The sequence below is a fragment of the Dysidea avara genome, chromosome 4, assembly GCF_963678975.1.
Source record: "Dysidea avara chromosome 4, odDysAvar1.4, whole genome shotgun sequence".
NCBI lineage: Eukaryota > Metazoa > Porifera > Demospongiae > Dictyoceratida > Dysideidae > Dysidea > Dysidea avara.
Window position 1 is genome coordinate 33,271,090 of NC_089275.1, and position 19,525 is coordinate 33,290,614.

A 19,525-nucleotide genomic window follows, 5' to 3' on the forward strand; every position below is an offset into this window, starting at 1 on the left:
TAGTCCCACAAGCTAGCTGACTGAATTCTTACAGTAAGTAACCCATATAGCCATAATCATCATGCTTAGACCTAATAACACAGCCTCACCAGTTCCTAATAGGCAAACTCCAGCAAATCTATCAAACACACCACAATCAGTTGATAGCCGTGCTACTGTAGTTGTACTACAATTTAGATGAGATACGTATACATGTAGTACACTGTATGAAAACAACTAATTTAATTTAATTGTTTTACTAAAATAACACATACTGTACAGGAAACTTGGTGCTTGCAGGGTACATCCAAATCTGAGGTACAACCAGGGACTTGCCTGTATAATTAATTGACTTATCATTAGAAATCTAACTACGCTGTATAAACTACAGTACATTTACAGGTTATCTACAAGTTACAAATAATTATATGGGTAATTGTTGGTGCAGGAGTCTTGAAGCAGTGAAAAAAAGACACAGGTAATGAAATTTACATGAGGTATTGTCAAAATTGGCTATAAAATGATTCCATAAAAATCTTTACTTTGATTACTTCTAATGATTGAGATAGGTCAATTATTGGTAGAGAGTTCCACAATCTGGGTAAGCAATAAAAATATGAGTTCAAAATGGGGCTGTCTTAGGTAGTTCTTTGTTGAACTTTTTCAAGCCTCTTTTAATAGATATGGTCTCCACAGTGTTGAACAGTACAGGAATTATGATTTGACTAGAGTGATTTCTGGTCTAGGCACAACTATAAGTGGGTTATCTTGAAGTGCACTGCATTAGCTAAGTAAATGTGTGCATGCTCTTTTCTGATTAAATTCCCACCCTCCTCAAAAACTATAGATAACTGTTGATGCTGTGCTTGTAAAATGATACTTACATGTGCATTTAAGAATCAATCATTTTGTTTCTAGTGCTGCATGCACATGATATACAAAACTACACATTGCGTGACTGGTGTAGCTACTGATACGTATCATCTATCAATACCCAAAATATTACTGGGAACAAGTATATTACAGATATAATGTAATTACTTAAGGGGATAATGGAGTCTATTAAGGATGCAGAACAATGTACCAAGAACAATACTGCCGATTCTTCTGTTTACATTCTATAAAGTTGTTAATATGGATGCCATGCATACTATGCATACAAAAAGGCATTCATGACTACAGTAATAGTGGTGGTAAATATAACTGCATGGATACTGAACAATATTTAAGCTGTATGTGCAACATATAAATAAGTACAGTAAGATTAACAATTCAAATTAGTGTATGTGTGTGTGTGTGTGTGTGTGTGTGTGTGTGTGTGTGTGTGTGTGTTATGTCACTATACGTACATAAATCCTAATGCATAGAACAACTAAAACGTTAGCATCCATAAATGCAGCAAAGGATAATCCAAACAATTATCCATGGAGGGAAAAGAAAAAAAGTTATCAGAAAGTGAAGAACATGGTTAACTTTCTTTCTTGGTCGCTGAATGATTGTAGTCTGTTGAACTGCTGGTCCTCCTCCTCCTACCACAACAACAGTAGTGTTTGATGTCTGCTGCATGGGACGTTGAGGATAATATGGTGCCGGGGGATAATATGGTGCTGGGGGATAATATGGTGCTGTCTGTACAGGAGGAGGATACTGCTGCCTTGAAGTGTAACCCTGTTGGTTACCACCATGTGGAACTATACAGATACAAAGATTGAATGGTTATAGAGATGCAGTATAAAGAAAGCTAAAATAATGTTAGTGGTTTTAAACATCTTAAAGCGTAATAATGATAATCCAACAACTGAATGTGTAGCTGTATAATACTCTCAATAGCAGCTTGACGTATTATATTGAAATACGTCAAGCGATTAGCCAATAGAATTAGTATTACACTTGTTTGTCAAGGTCCCTTGACAAAAATCTATAATACTAATTTGATTGGCTAAAATAGTGTAGTGTGTTTATATTAGAAGTAAATGTCCGACTTGACAACTATTGTCCCCATAGTGATAGAGGCCCCAAGGTATAACACAATATGGTTGCTTAGCAACGGTTGCTAGGTAACTGTTGCTAAGGTAAACGTCATTTTGAGAACATAGAAACGGTTGCTAAGTGTGATTCGTCTTTTGCAATGGTTATTTTTCAATTTCTGTTGTCTAGCAACAGTTGGTATGGTTGTTGGATTAATTTGCAATAGGATGGATGGCCATGGTATTCGGGATTAATAGTTCTCGCATTGTAAACAGGAAGGAAATAGTGCTCAGCTTTGCCTCGCACTATTTTACTCCTTCCTGTTTACAATACTCGCACTATTAATCCTGAATACCACAGCCATCCAACCTATTACATATACTAATACACCTACTTAACAAAATTGTTAACTCTTTGTACATACGCATACAAAGATACATAATACACATACAGTATACCTGCAGCAGATTCCAGGCTAATAAGTATTCGGTTGTAAATTGCTAGCAGTCGCTGCAGCTCAATCTTCAGTTTCTCCCATGTTGCATACAACTGAGGGTCTTCACTACACAAAAGCAGTAACTCTAAACATAACATATTTTGCAACTAACAATTCTTGAAATTGAGAAATCAAATCTTGTGCTTTATCCAACTTTATCTTAATTGCTTCAGGATTGGTGCCTTCTTTACCATTTTCACTACCTTTGTTCTGTTGATAATGTGCCAGGTCAGTGTCTGCTGATTCCAACAGCTAAAATTTTAAGAATACCATAGTTGAGACAGACTAAAAAATTACATATGTTATGTGGTTTACATACACTATATTGCTCTGTGCATTTCAGTAAACTAACCTCATTGATTTTCTGAACGTTTGTGGTAAAACCTGTAGGAATGTCACCCATACCATCATACTGTTCTGCTTCTTGGAATGATTTAGATGGTAATGGTTTAGACACATTTTGCGCTTCAGGGGTGGGTGATGCATCTCCAGATATGTGTTCTTCATCATGGTGGTATTCCACTCCATGTTCAAAGTTTGGAAACATTGGATTGGTAACAATTAATGTAGTTTCTGGTGGTAGTGGTGAATAATCAGTGATGTCCACTTTAAAGGGACTTCCAGGAATATTAACACCACTCCATTTGATAATTATATAAACAACACCAGCAATGGTAGGATTATATCTTACCATATAAGCATCAGATCCTTTGGGTTCCTTTGTTACTGCAAATGACCTTTTGCTGCTTAATGCAGTCACTGATAGTGTGCCATCACCTGCTTGATTTGCTTCTACTGTAAATTCTGCCCATTCTTGTAAGTTTCCATTCCGTAAACCAGGACCATATGCTTTAACCATCTGTGCATTCACAGGAACAAGCCTTTTAACATGAATCTTGAAGGGACTTAGTGGAACATGCATTTCAGACCATAATACATTTACAGTATGGACTCCTTCATGTTCTGCTATGAAAGTTATAGTGTACTTTCCCTCATTAACTTTTTTAATGTTTACATAAAGTGGCTGATTAGTTGGGTCTAATACAGTTACATTTAGTACACCACTTCCACCTTCGGAAGTGTCAATATATAACTCATGTGGACTGTCAGTATAATAACTGGCACCTTCCATCTTTATTCCAGAAACCTTACATTTTGATACGTCTACTTCTTGAACTACATCAATTTTAAAGGGACTACCAACAATGTGTTGGCCATAATGTTTGACTTTAGCTACGTAAGAACCAAGTTCTTCAGCAGTATATGTAACACTGTAGACCCCATTGCCTTTGTCTTCAATCTGTACTTCAGCTTTGTGGCAGATAGCTACAATATTTACATCTATGACTTGACCCTCTAATAATCCACTTTCATTAGCTGTAATAGTAAAGCATGCTGGTTTACCAATGGTAGCTTGATAAAGACCAGATCCTGCTGCAGTGCAAACCACATCACTTGGCTTGTCTACAGTAATATTATATGGGCTGCCTGGAACATAAGCTATTCCCCATGTCACATATATCGCATATTCTCCAACCTCTGCTGGAGTGAAAGAGCAAAAATAGGTGTTTTTTGTATTCTTACTGAAGTGGACTGTGTAATGGCGAGTAGTCGGACCATACACCTTAAAAATTGGTTTACCAAATCCAGCGCCAGCAGTAATTAATCTAAATGAAACTGCTTTCCCGATTGGAAAAACTTGTCCAGTGTTTGTTAAGTCACCTATAATTTTACATTGATTAGCATCAAATATTTTTGCCTTAATGGGTGATTTTGGAATTGCATAGCCTGAAAACAAAATTTTGACTGAAATATCTCCCACAAGTCTAGGTGTAAGAGTGACCTTGTGAACAGAATATTCCTGCTGTGTCTTTACTGCCGTTGTGCATAATCGGTTTCCATCTTCTTCATCGTTGATTAATAAGGAAAGTGTACCAAGGCCTGCATTAGTAGAAGTCACTGTAAATTCTGTTTTCTTCCCAATCTGAAGAGTGTCAGGTAAATTTCCTATGATTTCACATTTGGTAGGATCAATGCAGTGTAGGAAAAAGGGACTATTTGGGATATTCTCACCTTTGTAATCTACAAACACTACATAGGACCCTATTGACACAGGAGTAAATGTTGCCACAGAACAACGGTTTGCTTTTGCAAGTTTTGTATCTACATGATTATTTTGTGGATCATACACTACAGTATTATATGATCGATTCCCTTGTAAATAAAACCTGTAGGGCTCATAAGGAAATGCTAAATCTGGAAAAATTACTCCTGTGCTATCAACATCTATTGTGATACATGTATATGGACTTCCGGTCAGTTCAATGTTGGAATAAAGTATGATGATTTCAAACTTTCCTACTTCACTGGGCTTATACTTAAATGCATATGCACCATTTTTGTCGTCTATTGATTTTAAGGTAATTCTTTTCTTACCAGGTTGAGAAATTATGGACTGCACTGTACCAGAACCAGCACCTCTAGTAATAACTTTGAAACTGATATCCTTGTTTAACAATGCAACTCCATCTCTTAATGGAAGATCTTTACTAATCACACACTTGCTAGGGTCTACCACGTTTACATCAAACGGAGATGTAGAAATTCCTTTATCATTCCATGAAACATTTATTGTGTACTTCCCCACTATTGTAGGGATAAACTTAATGTTATATATCACACCTTCAGATTTGTCTACATCTGAGTGTACTTGTACTGGTGTATTCTTTGGACCTGTTACTTTTGCTCTTAAGGATCCTTCACCAGCATTGGTAACATCAACCGAAAATTCTACTGGCTCATCAATAATAGGGTTATCAGTTAAATGTTGAATCTTGCAATCGACATGCTCTGCAGAAGCACCTAGACTTTGGCAGTCAACAACCTTCTCTTGTATTGCAGGTTGCTGCAATAAATATTTTTTAACATCTGCAATCTGTACCATAAAAGGGCTGCCAGGGATATGATTGCCACTCCATTTAACAATTAAAGAAACATTACCAACAATAGTAGGAAGGTACTTTGCTATGTACATGCCATCTCCTTCTGGTTCTGTTCTTACTTCAAGTGCTCCATGGGCACCATTTGTATGTGGTATAATAGCAAGAACACCCTGGCCTGCTTGCTTGGTTTCAACTGTAAACTCTGCCCATTCTTGTAATTTTCCATTCTGTAAACCATTCCCATAAGCTTTAACCATTGCTGCATTTGTGGCTACATGCTGTTTCACATTAAGCTCAAATGGACTCCCTGGTATGTGAGTATCAGACCACAGTATGTTTACTGTGTGTAATCCCTCATTTTGTGCAACAAAAATCACAACAAACCTAGTTTTGTTTGCTTCCTCAATAATGACATCAAGATATTGGCCATGTGGATCAAGTACAGTGGCAGTAAGCATGCCATTTCCTCCTTCAGATGTGTCAACTAAAAGCTTCTGTGGAGTATTAGTATAGTCTTCACACTTTATTTTTCTTAACTGGCACTTTGATGGATCAACTACATCAATTTTAAAAGGGCTAAAGATAATGTCCCTGCCGTAGTATTTGATTTCAGTTGTGTATTCACCTACTTCAGGAGCAACATATGTTGCATCATACTGCCCAGTACCCTTATCATCAATTTGTAGATCAACTTGGTGTTGAATTGGTTTAATGTTTGCACATAAACTTTCACTATTTAATAAACCACTGTCAGCAATTATAGTGAATTTTGCGGGTTTACCAACTATAGCTGTATTAAGACCAGATCCCATTGCAAGGCACTTAATTCCACTTGCTTTTTCTACAAAAAAATTGAATGGACTACCTGGAACATGCGCTATTCCCCACATCACATCTATTAAATGTTCTCCAACTTCTTTTGGAGTAAATGTACATTGAAATGTGCCACTATCAGTTTCAATGATATTCACTGCAGAATGTTTAGTGAAAGGGCCTATAACCTTGCTGACCACTTTACCAAATCCAGCGCCAGCAGAAAATACTGTAAATGTGATAGTCTTTCCAACTACACAATTTCCAGGTTTTGTAAATTCAGCACTAACTTTACATTGATTAGCATCGCATATTTGTGCTTTGAAAGATGAGTTTGGAATTTTATTGCCTGCAAACAAAAGTTGAATTGAAATGTCTCCAATAAGTCTGGGTATAAGGGTAACCGTGTGTACAGAATTCTCTTGTTGGGTTTTTACTACAGTTGTACACATTTTCCCCTCCTCTTCACCATTAACCAATAAGGAAAGTGTACCAAGACCTGCACCCTCTGATGTCACTGCAAAATCTGTTGCTCGGTCAACTTGAAGCACTTTAGGCAGTTCTCCTAGTACTTTACATTTGCTTGGATCTATGCACTGCACAACAAAGGGGCTGTTCGGAATTTGCTCACCATTGAACTCTACATACACCACATACGAACCTATTGAGCTAGGAGTGAAATATACAGTGGAAAAATGCTCTTCTTTAGACATTTCTGAAGATGGAACCAGATTATTACCTGGATCATAAATGATTCTGTTGCACAAGTAACTTCCTTGTATGCAAAATTTGTAGTCTTTGCTGGGGAATGCTAAACTTGAAAGTAAAATGACTCCAGTACTGTCTTTATCTATTGCAATACATGTATATGGACTCTCACTAAGCTCTGTTCCAGAGAAGAATATTGCAATATCAAACCTGCCTGCTTCACAAGGTTTATATTCAAAGTTATACACATCATTTTTAAGCTTCTTTGGTTTTAATGTGATACTTTTCCGACCAGGCCAAAAAATAATGGACTGTGGTGTACCAATTCCAGCACCTCTCGCAGTAACTTTAAAGGTAATATCCTTGTTTAACATGGCTACACCATTTTTTAATGGGAGACCGTTAATCACACACTTGTTGCGTGGCTTGTGTTCTTTCTTTAATTGTGTGTCCCGAATGCTGTTACTTTTATAGTTAGCAGGAAGTAGTGCAGTAACACTACTATCTGCTTCCTGTTTTGGAATGTTGATTACTTCACATTTCCACTGTTTAAAGATAACACCATTAAATGTGAATACAAATTCTATGGCACCTGTAATAGTGGGAATATATCTTATTACAGCCAATTCATGCACTTTGTCAGTAAAAATTACCTCTTCTTTTGCATTGTCTAAAGTGATTACTGTAGTATTAATTAGTCCAATTCCAGACTTTTTAACATCAATTTCAAAGACTATCTCTTTTCCGATAGTTGTTTGTTCACCCGGAAGCTTTTTGAAATACACCAATTTTGGGTTGGACACACGGACACTAAATGGACTGCCAGGAATAAGAATCTTATTCCAAAAAACAACTACATTATAAATCCCAATAAGCAATGTAGGATTGCTTTCAATGTGGTAAACTTTTTCGTCTTTCATAGGATCTTTGAAAACTATCCTGACAGATTGTGGATCCTGTCCATAAAGTGTAACATCTCCTGTTCCTGTTCCAGTATATTCTACATCAAATTTGACAGGATTTTCAACATTAATTAGTTGCTGGTTATTAAAGACTATTTTGCACTTGCTTGCTTCCGCTCTATCATAAGCATACTTAAAGCAACAAAGATATGCAGAAATTGTTAGCTCATCAATTTGTGGATCATTTAACTGTTGTGGTGAAATTGTTGGAGGACACCTAATATCCAGGTTTTCTTCAAAGGCTTTCATTGCTAGTGCAAGGTTATTGGTGGTATTGTTGACATCGAGAATCTTCCATGCCGGAACTGCTCCAGGACACAAAACATTACACAAGGCTACTAGATTAATTCCATCACACCAATCTGTAGTAAGATTTGTTATATTTCTGTATGGAATAGTAGATTTCAGCCAGGTAAGCAATAATTCATTAGCACGTTGTATAAAAAAAGCTAAATACACCATCATGCATTTTTCATCTAGATTTCCCTTATATAACATGTCTACGTTGATGATCTCAGGTAACTTTAAGTGGCTCTTGGCAAGCTCAATTGCAAGCTCACAATTTTTATAAGCTGATGATGATTGCAGGAATGGATATTCTGGACATAGGCCAGGCTCAATCATTTCAATCAAGTGGCAAAACAAAACTCCATCATACCAATCAGTGGTAAAGTTAGTAAATGCTTTATTACGGAGAATTGTCTGAAACCAAACTAACATAGCTTCCTCCAAAGTGCTTCTTGTATTATTATAACAAATATGGTAAAACTTAATTATTTCCCATAATACTTTTAAGATTGCTTCAATGTTTCCATAGTAAATATCCTCTTCACCTGTAGAATTTAAAGCACATTTAAATGTAGTAACTTATCATGTAAGTGACATACCTATTGCTGCTAAATCCAACTTCTTTGATTTCATATAGGTGAAACATTCTTTCAGGTTTTGCATCATCTCTGATCTGGTCTTAGGTTTAGTGTTAACATTCCCTATCTCAAAGCCAGGCAATAAAAAAGCTAATGAAACTCCACTTTGAAAACGCCATTGCAAATCTGGAATTTCATTGTCACTCTCTTTGAGAATGTAATTAACATATCTGGTAAATACAGTAATTTGCATTTTTATTTTTGGATTTAATTTGCAATAATCTGAAGCAACTATTATTTCGACAGTCTTCATGCTGACACCATTAAAGGATATAGTCAATTCTGATGATCCTATATGCTCTTCTCTTGCTTCATATATAAGGGTTACATTATTTTCAGAATTTATTCTGTTACATTTTCTTTTCTTGTCAGAAAACTTTGCTTGTAGAATATTGGCTTTACCAGCATTAGAAATATCCACTTGAAGTTCAACCTTATCACCTGTGACTATATTATGCCTATTTTTCAGGTGATTAAGTACAATAGCTTCCGGATTGCAAATTTCAAATGTTAAAGGGCTATTATTGATGTGGTCAAAAGTACTATTAGAGTTTCCCCACTTTATCATTAGGTCATGAGTGCCAACTGTAACAGCCTTCAAATAGCAATCAAAAATTCCAGGAGACCTTTCACGCTTGTGTACTATCCTTTGATTTTCAATGTTATTATGGAAGGTGTTAACAACTAAATCACCTTTTCCAGCAAATGTGCAATCCACTGTAAATACAATGGTTTCACTAACAGCAAAAGTAGACTGTTTAAAGAACTGCAACTCAGCTATACATTTAGTAGCATCTGTTGGTACTTGCTCTTGGGCCTTGAAAAGAAAATCATCTTTTTTAAGGGGAGTGGCTACTAGACCAGCATCATTGAGGAATTCAACAATATAACGTGGCACCTGATAATTGTCCTGAGGTGGTTCCTTAAAGCAATATTGCAAATAGTAACAAAGATATATCATAACTGAAGTTTCGTCAATTGCATCACTGCTCAGATGTTTAGCAGAAATAATGATAGGAAACCCAAATTCTGTACCTAACTGTAACCCCTTCTCACAGTTTTCAAATTTGTTAGATTTGAATAATTTAGCACAATCAGGAGGCTTGCCCTCCTCTACTTTACGGCCTTTTTTTATGCTTTCATTAAGAGCACACAGAGCTATTCCATCTGTCCAGTCTACATTTAAATTACGGATTTTTCTATTTGGTAAATATTCACATATCTGCCAATTGATCCAGGAAAGGAGGGCAGTAGTTGCACGAACATTGACTGACTTTGACGAAGTACTAGAAATGTAACTAGGACTTTCCTGCACTTTCTTCTGAATATGATAACGATAAATGAGCGAATAAATTAAACCCAAAATGAGGTTTAGTTTTCCATCGTAAATATCTGCAGCACCTACATAGTTAAAAAACCATTGTATTGTTGCATATCATACAGTACCTGTATATTGAGAATTATTAACATGATGTGTGCACATATCGAACCTATGTAAAATTAATACAATATGGCTGCAACTGAATGTATTTACAATTTTTCAGTAAAAGACTATTATAGCACAATTAATAAATCATTCATGGCTAGGGATGCTGAAACATGAATTTAAATGGTCTAATACAGCAATAAACTAACATACATAATGGTGGCATAATTGTGGGAATAATGGGCATCTCTTAAAAGCATATACCACCATTATCCAATCACATATATAATAGGTGATTTTTGAGCACTGCTAAAAAAACATATAACGCTCAACTTTATGAGCTATGGCAAAGCTGGTACACTGGCTTTATCTACCATTGAAAACCTGTCTGTCTTAACAGTTAGTATTGCTACCATTAGACTGACACAGAACTTTCAATTGAAGCAGAGCAATTGCATTATATGGCGTATTACAAATAATGTGTTTCTTTTTGCTAGGTAGGTACACAGTCATGATGGATTTTGGTGCTATGCAGACACTTTAAGAATACTCGTTAGCAGAAAACTTAACAGTGTTGCATACACCATAAGGACTAATAAACTTACTTTATAAAACAATCATGTTCTAAACAAGTCATCAGCTAAAGTTTATTTTGCAAAGCAGAGATAACATTATGGAAGGCAAATGATGCATATGTAGATAATGTGTAGTTAGCTATGGAGTCTAGCTAACTGCAGTAACTCAGTGTTGTAGAGGTGTAATCACCCACGACAATAGGCTAGACTGTCCACTTTTTCATATACATTTCCATTGTACTGCTCATGACATGGCATGCAAATATTTTAGATACTGTATATATAGTGTCATCACATATTTGACCATTGGTGACATTTACAACCATATTTGTACTGTAGGCAGGTAAATAAATTCATCGCGATTGTTTTCTCATAAAAGTGATCATAATGGAATAAGTTATTGACTTCAAAAAATCAGTGTTTCTTACAGTAAGGTCATTAATCTGATATTATGTTTCAATACTTAATGTTATCAATGCCTCAAAGAGATAGAAAGTCAAAATTAATAAACTTTATGCACTTAATCATTTTGGTTACTGATACACTCATATACAGTTGGTAAGCATATGATAGACATGTAAGGCCATCTATCCTTGCACTATTGTTTCCCATTAAGTCAAATCCCTACCATTGCCATTCAAGCTACGCAACTAAACATCCCAGAAGGAGTGGCTGTTAAAATCAACCCCATGTAGCTTGAGAAATGCTGAAGGTTAAGATAACTAATCTATTTGTGTAACTAGCTACCCAATTGTGGTGGCAGTTAATTTTTGTATGATCTTTTGTGTGGCACGCAATTTAAAATGGTTATTTAAAATCTGGTTCCTGCCAATGTACCCATTTCCAAACAGCATGTGGTAGGCTGCTGGCATGTCTTCACCCCCAGATTAGGACCCATTGCAGTAGAGTTGGGAGATGAATGGAACAGAATTTCAACTAGTTTTTACCCCACTAGAGCAGTTAACTACACTGGATAAGGTGCTCAACCTCATCAGTTGTAGTTGCAAAACTGGATGCAAAACTGCACTTTGTTCTTGTGTTAAATTCACCCTTATCTACTCAGAGTTTTGCAAATGTATGGGGAAAGCTAACTGCCAAAACCCAATGAATCAGTAATACTAGACAGTGATGATAGTGTTGATGAAGAATCTGCATAGCCAAGCAAGAAAGAACTGAGCATGCAAACCATGGGATACATCATTTTTCTGAATTTCAGTGTACTTTGTATTTGCAATGTAGTCATCTTGGCTTCTGCATTACCTTTGCATACATAAAATTGTTTAAAATACCGATGTATCTATAATTGCACAACTACACAAAAAATTTGGAATTTTTAACTAGAGTAGGGACCATAACACATCGATAAAAAGTACTGAAACAAGTTGGAATAGTCCATGATATTAAATCACAGTAAAACAATAAGAAGTGTTATATCCCTACTGCACTCAAGATACCATAATGGAAATGCACAGTAGGGATATAACACTTATTATTGTTTTACTGTGATTTAATATTGTGCACTACTCCAGCGTGTTTCAGTGCTTTCATCAATGTGCTATGGTCCCTACTCTAGTTGAAAATTCCAATTTTTTTGTGTACTTGTTTAACGTTTTTGTAAAAAAAAATTATTATTATTATGACTGGTGAAGCCACGCATACAGCATCTGAAATGACGCCGCACACCCCAGCTATATCAATGAATATCATCTGAAAAGTGAAGTATCTGTTGTCGGTTATGTTCAACCCATTACACAGCAGTAAAAATCAAGAACGGTTTAAAATGCACCTCTGAAATCAAGTAGCCACTATGACAAATATGGACGATTTCCATTATGAAGGGAAGTACTGCCAAATCTATACTTTTTGCTGTCAGCAAAAATAGATGAATGGGACACAAATGAGGATACTGGTAAGTCCAGAAAGAATGGATTGTACGTACTATGGTATGCCGAAAGGCACCTCTCAGGCAGAAGCAACATTGAACAGTGAAAAATCAAGCCCATAACTGTAAAATTAGCCATCGTCAAGTTTCGCTTTTATGCTTGTCTGAAGGCATCAGTCAGTTACTCAATCAGTCCTGTTAAATAATTTTTTTATATTTCCATAGCAATTTGTTGAAAGCATTTTGGGTCGATCTGAAGGCTTGTCCTGGCTTAGTTTTGCCTAACCAATACTGCCTCATCATCGTCAGGGAAAATTGAGGCTGATTTTTGGGTGATGTTATTTCATGGGCCATGCCTACTCCTTTGTGGTCCCTACTATACAGTACTATTGTACTGTATGATAGATTTTTGAGTTCCACGATTTTCTCAAAGTGCTCAATGTTTCACATTTGGCACTCACCAGATTTGGAATCAGTTGCTCTAGAAAACGTTTTAAAAATTATTTTATACTCTAAAACAAGGTCATCTGAGGTATAGCCTGGACTACTAAACCAGTGCCTTCATCACTCTATAAAGAACAAACCACAAAAGTACGTATTGATTTGTTACAACAACACACTCATTTGACAAGTTGCCAGATGGTAGGCATTTAATTTCACTAAAATCCGGTGTCAATACGTGCTTTGCATGCCCAGATACTATGAGCTAAAGGTCGAGTTAAAAGGTGAGCACAAAAAGGTACTGCTTTGAAAGAAAAAAAAATGTATTCGAACCCATGATCGCCAACATGCTATTCAGGCATTCACCAGTTGAACAGTTTGTGCTTTGGTTTTCAAATGAATGTAGCTCAAGTTTTCTTTACACTTTGGCCTTCTACGCACTGTAGAAAACGAATGGAAGCATGCATTAACTCATGATAACAATCTTAGAGTAGCCGGATGATGAGTGCTTTATTATTAGCACGGATTGTGTTGATTTGAGTCGAGTTTGGTGAGTAAGCTGCATGGAAGATGAACTGGAAGATGGCTTTATATATACAAGTACACAGAAAAATTTGGAATATTCAACTAGAGTAGGGACCATAGCACATTGATAAAATTTCTGAAATAAGCTGGAGTAGTGCACAATATTAAATCACAGTAAACAATAAGAAGTGTTATATCCCTACTGTGCATTTCCATTATGGTATCTTGAGCACAGTAGGGATATAACATTTCTTATTGTTTTACTGTGATTTAAAATCGTGTACTACTCCAGCTTGTTTCAGAACTTTTTATCGATGTGCTATGGTTCCTACTCTAGTTGAAAATTTCAAATTCTTCTATGTACTTGTTTATTAACTTTTTTTGCAAATAATTACTATGACTGGTGAACCCATGCATACCGTATCTGAAATGATGCCATGTGCCCCAATTATTGTCTGAAAAGTGAAGTATGCATTATGCTTCATTGTCAGCTATGTTCAACCCATTACGCAGCATTTCGAATGAAGAACTGTTCAAAAAGCACCTCTGCAATCCACGCATACCAAAAGAAAGACTACGTGACCCAGTTATATCAATTATCATCTGAAAAGTGAAGTATCCATTATGCTTCGTTGTTGGCTTTGTTCAACCTGTTACACAGCAGTATGAATCAAGAACTGTTTGAAAAGCACCCATGCTATCAAAATAGCCACTACAACAAATACGGACAATTTCCGTTACGAAGGGAAGCCATCACATGTTATTGCCTAATCGACACTTTTCGCTTCAGCAAAAATTAATGGGACACAAAGGAGGACACTGGTAAGTCCATGAAGAATGCATTGTACACACTGTAGCATGCCAAAAGGCACCTGTCAGGCCGAAGCAATGTCAAACAGTGAAAAAATCAAGCCCGTAACCTTAGCCGTTATATAGTTACACTTGTCTGAAGGCATCAGTCAGTCAGTCAGTTACTTACTCAGTCAGTTGGTAGAAAAATCCATTAAATAAATTACTTTAAATTCCATAGCAACTTGTTGAAAGCATTTCGGGTCGATCTGAAAGCTTGTTTGGGCTTAGTTTTACCCCTAACCAATACTGCCTCATCGTCGTCAGGGGAAAATTGAGGCTGTTTTTTGGGTAATATTATTTTGTGGGCCACACCTACTCCTTTGTGATCCCTACTATATGGTACTATCGTACTGTATGATAGATAGGATTCAGAAATGGTTAAAAGCATTAGTTTCATGCTTCTTTTTGCCTTTGGCACTTATGGGCTCCTGCTGTTACCAACTACAGCTACATGCAATTTCAGTGTGACTTTTGATGTAGAAAACTATAATGAATGATTCTCAGTGAGTAAAACTTTAATAAGGTGAGCCCTTGTTAACCATGCTATTTTATAAATACTACATTTGCTGAGTGTTAAGTGTATTGACAAGGCATTCAATGAGTAAGTCTTTAATATATGCTAGCATGCAGTAATCTACGTATCTATACACTCTCTCCTAGCAATCTGAAAATCAATGTTTGCATTGATACATCCTCTAATTATCACTTTTAGAATAGGGACCTTAGACTGGCAATTTTTTTGAGTACCTGTAATGTTTTCCTTGTATCTTTTATGCACAAATTTAAAAAAAAATTACATGATACTCAGCAAATGATCTACAGCAAATGTACTTTAAAGTACAAATGTTTAGTGTATTGTGATTTAGCATTTCTGGAGAAATAACAGGATCTGAATTTGTGTAGAAAATGTTTTATATGAATATTTGCATTGCAAACATGGCACCAATGGAATTTGGACACAAATCAAATTGATGTTTTTTTAGAATTGTTTGAAATTAGCATTGGGAAAACTGAAGATGCAGTTTGAAGTGAGCTCATGAAGCTCACTTTTCAATCAGTTATGGTGAGCTAGAGATGGCATAATGTAGAGTACTTACATGTAACACTTTGTAAAGGCTGTATAGCGAAGTAACATCTGCATAGGTACTACACACATTTTGTTCAGTTACTGTATGTGCTAATTTTAAGCTGTTGACCAGAAATAAAGCAGTGGACTCATTTTGTGTACTGATCTCTTCGACTACTAAAGAAGTTATTTTTTACCTAAATGAAGTTTACAGTAATCTATTCAAACATTTCTTGCTGCCCTTACCGATGACCAGGAAGGACTCATCAGTAGAAGTAAATGGATTGTTAAAGGGTCAGAAGATTGGTACTCTGAAACAATTCCAGAAGTTGTTTCTGGCAAAGATGACTGGTATAATGTTTGGTATGACAATGAAGGCCAGACCAAGTTCTGTCATTAAATTTTAATTTGTACATTGAACAAGGTGATTTAGAATTATTTTGTTAATTGAACTGTCTATCTTTGTTTTTGTGTGGTGTGATTTCAAGTTGCAACTTCTGTGAAACTGGAAGTGGGTGTGGAAAGTTAATCAAGTATCTTGTCTCTATTTGTGTCATCATTGAGTGGTACACCTTTAGACATTATGAGCCATAAAGTGACAATTGAATAATACTCTTTTCAGATTTGGTCTCCTTTAACACTTTCTGAATACATTCAAAGTATCCTTTTATTAAAAACGGTCCAAGGTTGCTACTTTGAGACAAAGAAATAACTAATGTGTTGGCTACACTTGAAACATTTAAATTAGTAGGTAATAAGATTTTATTCTCAGATATTCAAAGTGGCCCTTCTCTTTGAAAATAAATTCTCAAGTCATGTGTTCATTGAAAATAAATTCCCACAAGTAAAAGAAACCTCACGTGATCTAGCATTTTGGTGTGAACATGTATTTGCTCATCTGTTTACAGTAGTTAATATTAATGATTTTAGTGGTTAAATAGTATTACTACTGTGTCCTGATCCAGAATGGATATTGTTGGGAATTTTTTCCATCTGCTGCTATTCTAGTGTAGATACAATCCAGCTGGTGGATGATTAAAATTTGCTCCACTGAAGATACCCCAGTCACCCCCTCTCCAGTGCACAGGAGGTGGGGATTACTATATCACTTAAGTCAGTTTTTGGCAAGCATGCATGTATCTTCAAAGTTTGTGACATGAAGTTTTGTTTATTTAAAATCCACCGGCAACTTAACTAAGTTACATGGGATAAAAGAATATAGTTATTTTTCTTAAGTAACTATATACCCCAACTCTGGCCTCTGATTATCAATTCACTCAATCACATAATTCACATCTTACAGTAAAGCTTTAACACTAATGTTTTCTTTATTGAAGCTAAACTTATTCATCTTCATTTCAGAATCTGGCCAAGAGCATCTGATTCTGTATATACTCAATATGCATACAGGGTTATTGATATGTAAATATAATTCTCCAAAATCAATGCATAAAATCCTGGGGATTTAATTGGGTCAGAGATCACTGTAGCAAAAGCTTACCAAACCCTCATTGTGCATTTAAGACTGAAAAAAATGAAGTGAAAATTTTACCTGGGTTATACAATGTGAACACATTCTGGGATGGGTTAACTGTAATAATTTGTTAGTTAGCCACAGAGCAAGTATTTTATAGATTTTAAAAGATTTTAAAGCATTTTACAACCGGTTACAATGTACCACGAGATGCAGTATGTTTGTGGTAGACTCCCAACCATTTTGTTTTACTGACATTGGCAAGCAGGGCACCCACTGGCTATAAAATTGGCCATAATACAGCAGCTAGAACATCGTACAGCTTATAGTATTTGTGCATGTTGTCGATACAATTTCAGGTAGCTTTATTAAACACCAAAACAAATAATGGCTTATCATACATTGTGTGCTTGTTATAGCTCATTATTATTTGGCATACACAATCTGCAGCCCTCTTGTTGAGCACCAGTGTGAACAAGGGCTGGGTCAACTTCATTTGCCCAGGTTGGCTCGAGTTGAAAGTAACCCAGGTCAGTGTGAATAGGGTGTTAAACTACCATCTGGACATTTTTACCATCTATCAGCATAATTGCCACTAACTCTGCAAGATTCGGAATTTCCACAAGCTAATTCATCTTCTACTGCACATCAACATGCCTATTTCAGCAGGATAGTTAGACACTGGGATCATCTACCTTTAATAGACTCAACTATTTCTATTCACCAACTCATTGACAAACAACAGTTTACCAATTATACCTCTGGGAAAAATCCTCCAACTATTTTAACCCTGTACTTATCACATTGTTTGCACTGTTCAGCTCTTTCTGTTCCAGTCAATTAACTTCCATGAGTCAACATAATTTAATTGTAATTCTATCTCATTGTATTTGTACTGCATGCTGTATATCTAAGTAGCTGTAATTGTAACTGTTTTCAGGCTGCAGGCTACTGAACCGACAGACCCTCAGCATGTATGCTGTAAATTTTTAAATAAAATATTTATCTTGTGTGGTTATAATTATGGTGGTATTTAGCTCTATAGCCAGTGGCTACACATGCACCTGTGCATACTTTTCAATGAATTTAAAAATTGAAACTGTGCTGAATATTCCATCTTTATGTCGTAGGCAAGGGCTATCCAAAAAAACCTGTAACTACATATTTAAGCTATAGCTACTGGTATACACATATGTATGTGTTGACACTTATTTTTCAAGTTGAAATTCATAATCAGTGCATGCACATCTCTTTAAATTAGCTACTGATGTACCAATCAACATTAAGTTCCATTATATATCCTGAGAATATACATGGGGGAATAGTAGATAATTTGATCTGATATGACCTTAAACTTTATCCCACCACTGAGGCATTTAAAAGGCCTTACATGCAACTAGCTAGTTTATGCACCCCCCATGCAAGAATAACCTGTTTCTCAAGATACAAAGTAAGTCGGAGGCAAAAAAAAACATGTAGCTGTAGCTACGTACGTGCAGTGGGAATAGCTAGCTATAGACTCAACTATACATACGGATAACTCACCAGTGCTATAGATTCCTGAAAACTTCATTTTTCCCATGAACTTCAAACACATCTCGAGGTTTTCCCGCATTTGGAATTCATTCGTGGGGTTCTCGTGGACCGGGACCAACATCTGCACCGTCGAATCTTCGAATTCGTTTTCTTGCTCATGATGAGATTTAGTAGAGGAGGTGGATTTAGTATACAATACCTTCAGTAAGGCAAGTAATCTCAGTCCAGTTTGGAAATCAGTCCGGATATCTTTCACCGCTTTATGTGTCGGTGTACTCGGTAATTCCTCATTTATCCAATTAGTGAATGTTTCTCGCTGAATTTCTACCCAATCTAATTTATCAGAGTTTATGTCATCCATAACCGATAACGTTTCACTATACGTAGCTAGCTGTATAGCTACTAGCGTGGCCCAAAATCAACCTTACTATATACCCGCAGTCAAAACCGTTTTATATAGCTAAAACGGTATGCGGATAACTCATGCTAGACTGCATGCAAATGATGTTTTATGATTTGATTTGCATGATTAATGCACACTAGCTATATAGCTATATTGTATAAGCAATGCGCATAAGCAATGCGTATAGCTACTAACAGCTCGAGTTTTATTTAGCGCCGGTTCGATTGAGCGTACTTAGCTATAGCTATAGCTATACCCGCTACTGTCGATTTCAGTCATGCGTCAGCCCAGAAATTGAGAAAAAAATTGTGGTAGTACAATTTCTCAATGGATATGAATGCAGTAACTATGCATAGCCGGCAGGCTGTGCGTAACTGAGTACTGCGGTTAATGTGATGACAAACCCAACCTTTTGCTGCATGGCATTGATCAAAGCTAGGGATCAAAGCCATACGAATACACTCACGCCTCACGCGATCGTTACGAAGATCAGCGGTCGAACGCTGACACAGATCTCTAGTCTGTACACTGACTAAAACTGGTCACTAAAA

At 36.2% G+C, this 19,525-nt stretch overlaps 2 protein-coding genes across 3 annotated transcripts in view; one reads left to right on the forward strand and one right to left on the reverse strand.

The window, feature by feature from the left end:
• Positions 1–19,525, forward strand: part of LOC136254748 (uncharacterized) — a 304,047-nt gene that overhangs the window by 79,388 nt on the left and 205,134 nt on the right. The window lies entirely within an intron of this gene.
• On the reverse strand, positions 1,082–19,044 carry LOC136254733 (filamin-A-like). The gene is made up of 6 exons (XM_066047471.1): positions 18,581–19,044; positions 8,756–10,195; positions 2,796–8,701; positions 2,556–2,695; positions 2,406–2,509; positions 1,082–1,670 (listed from the first exon to the last, which is right to left on the reverse strand). The coding sequence occupies exons 1-6, from the start codon at positions 18,930–18,932 to the stop codon at positions 1,360–1,362; spliced, it is 8,253 nt and encodes a 2,750-aa protein (XP_065903543.1). The 5' UTR covers positions 18,933–19,044; the 3' UTR covers positions 1,082–1,359.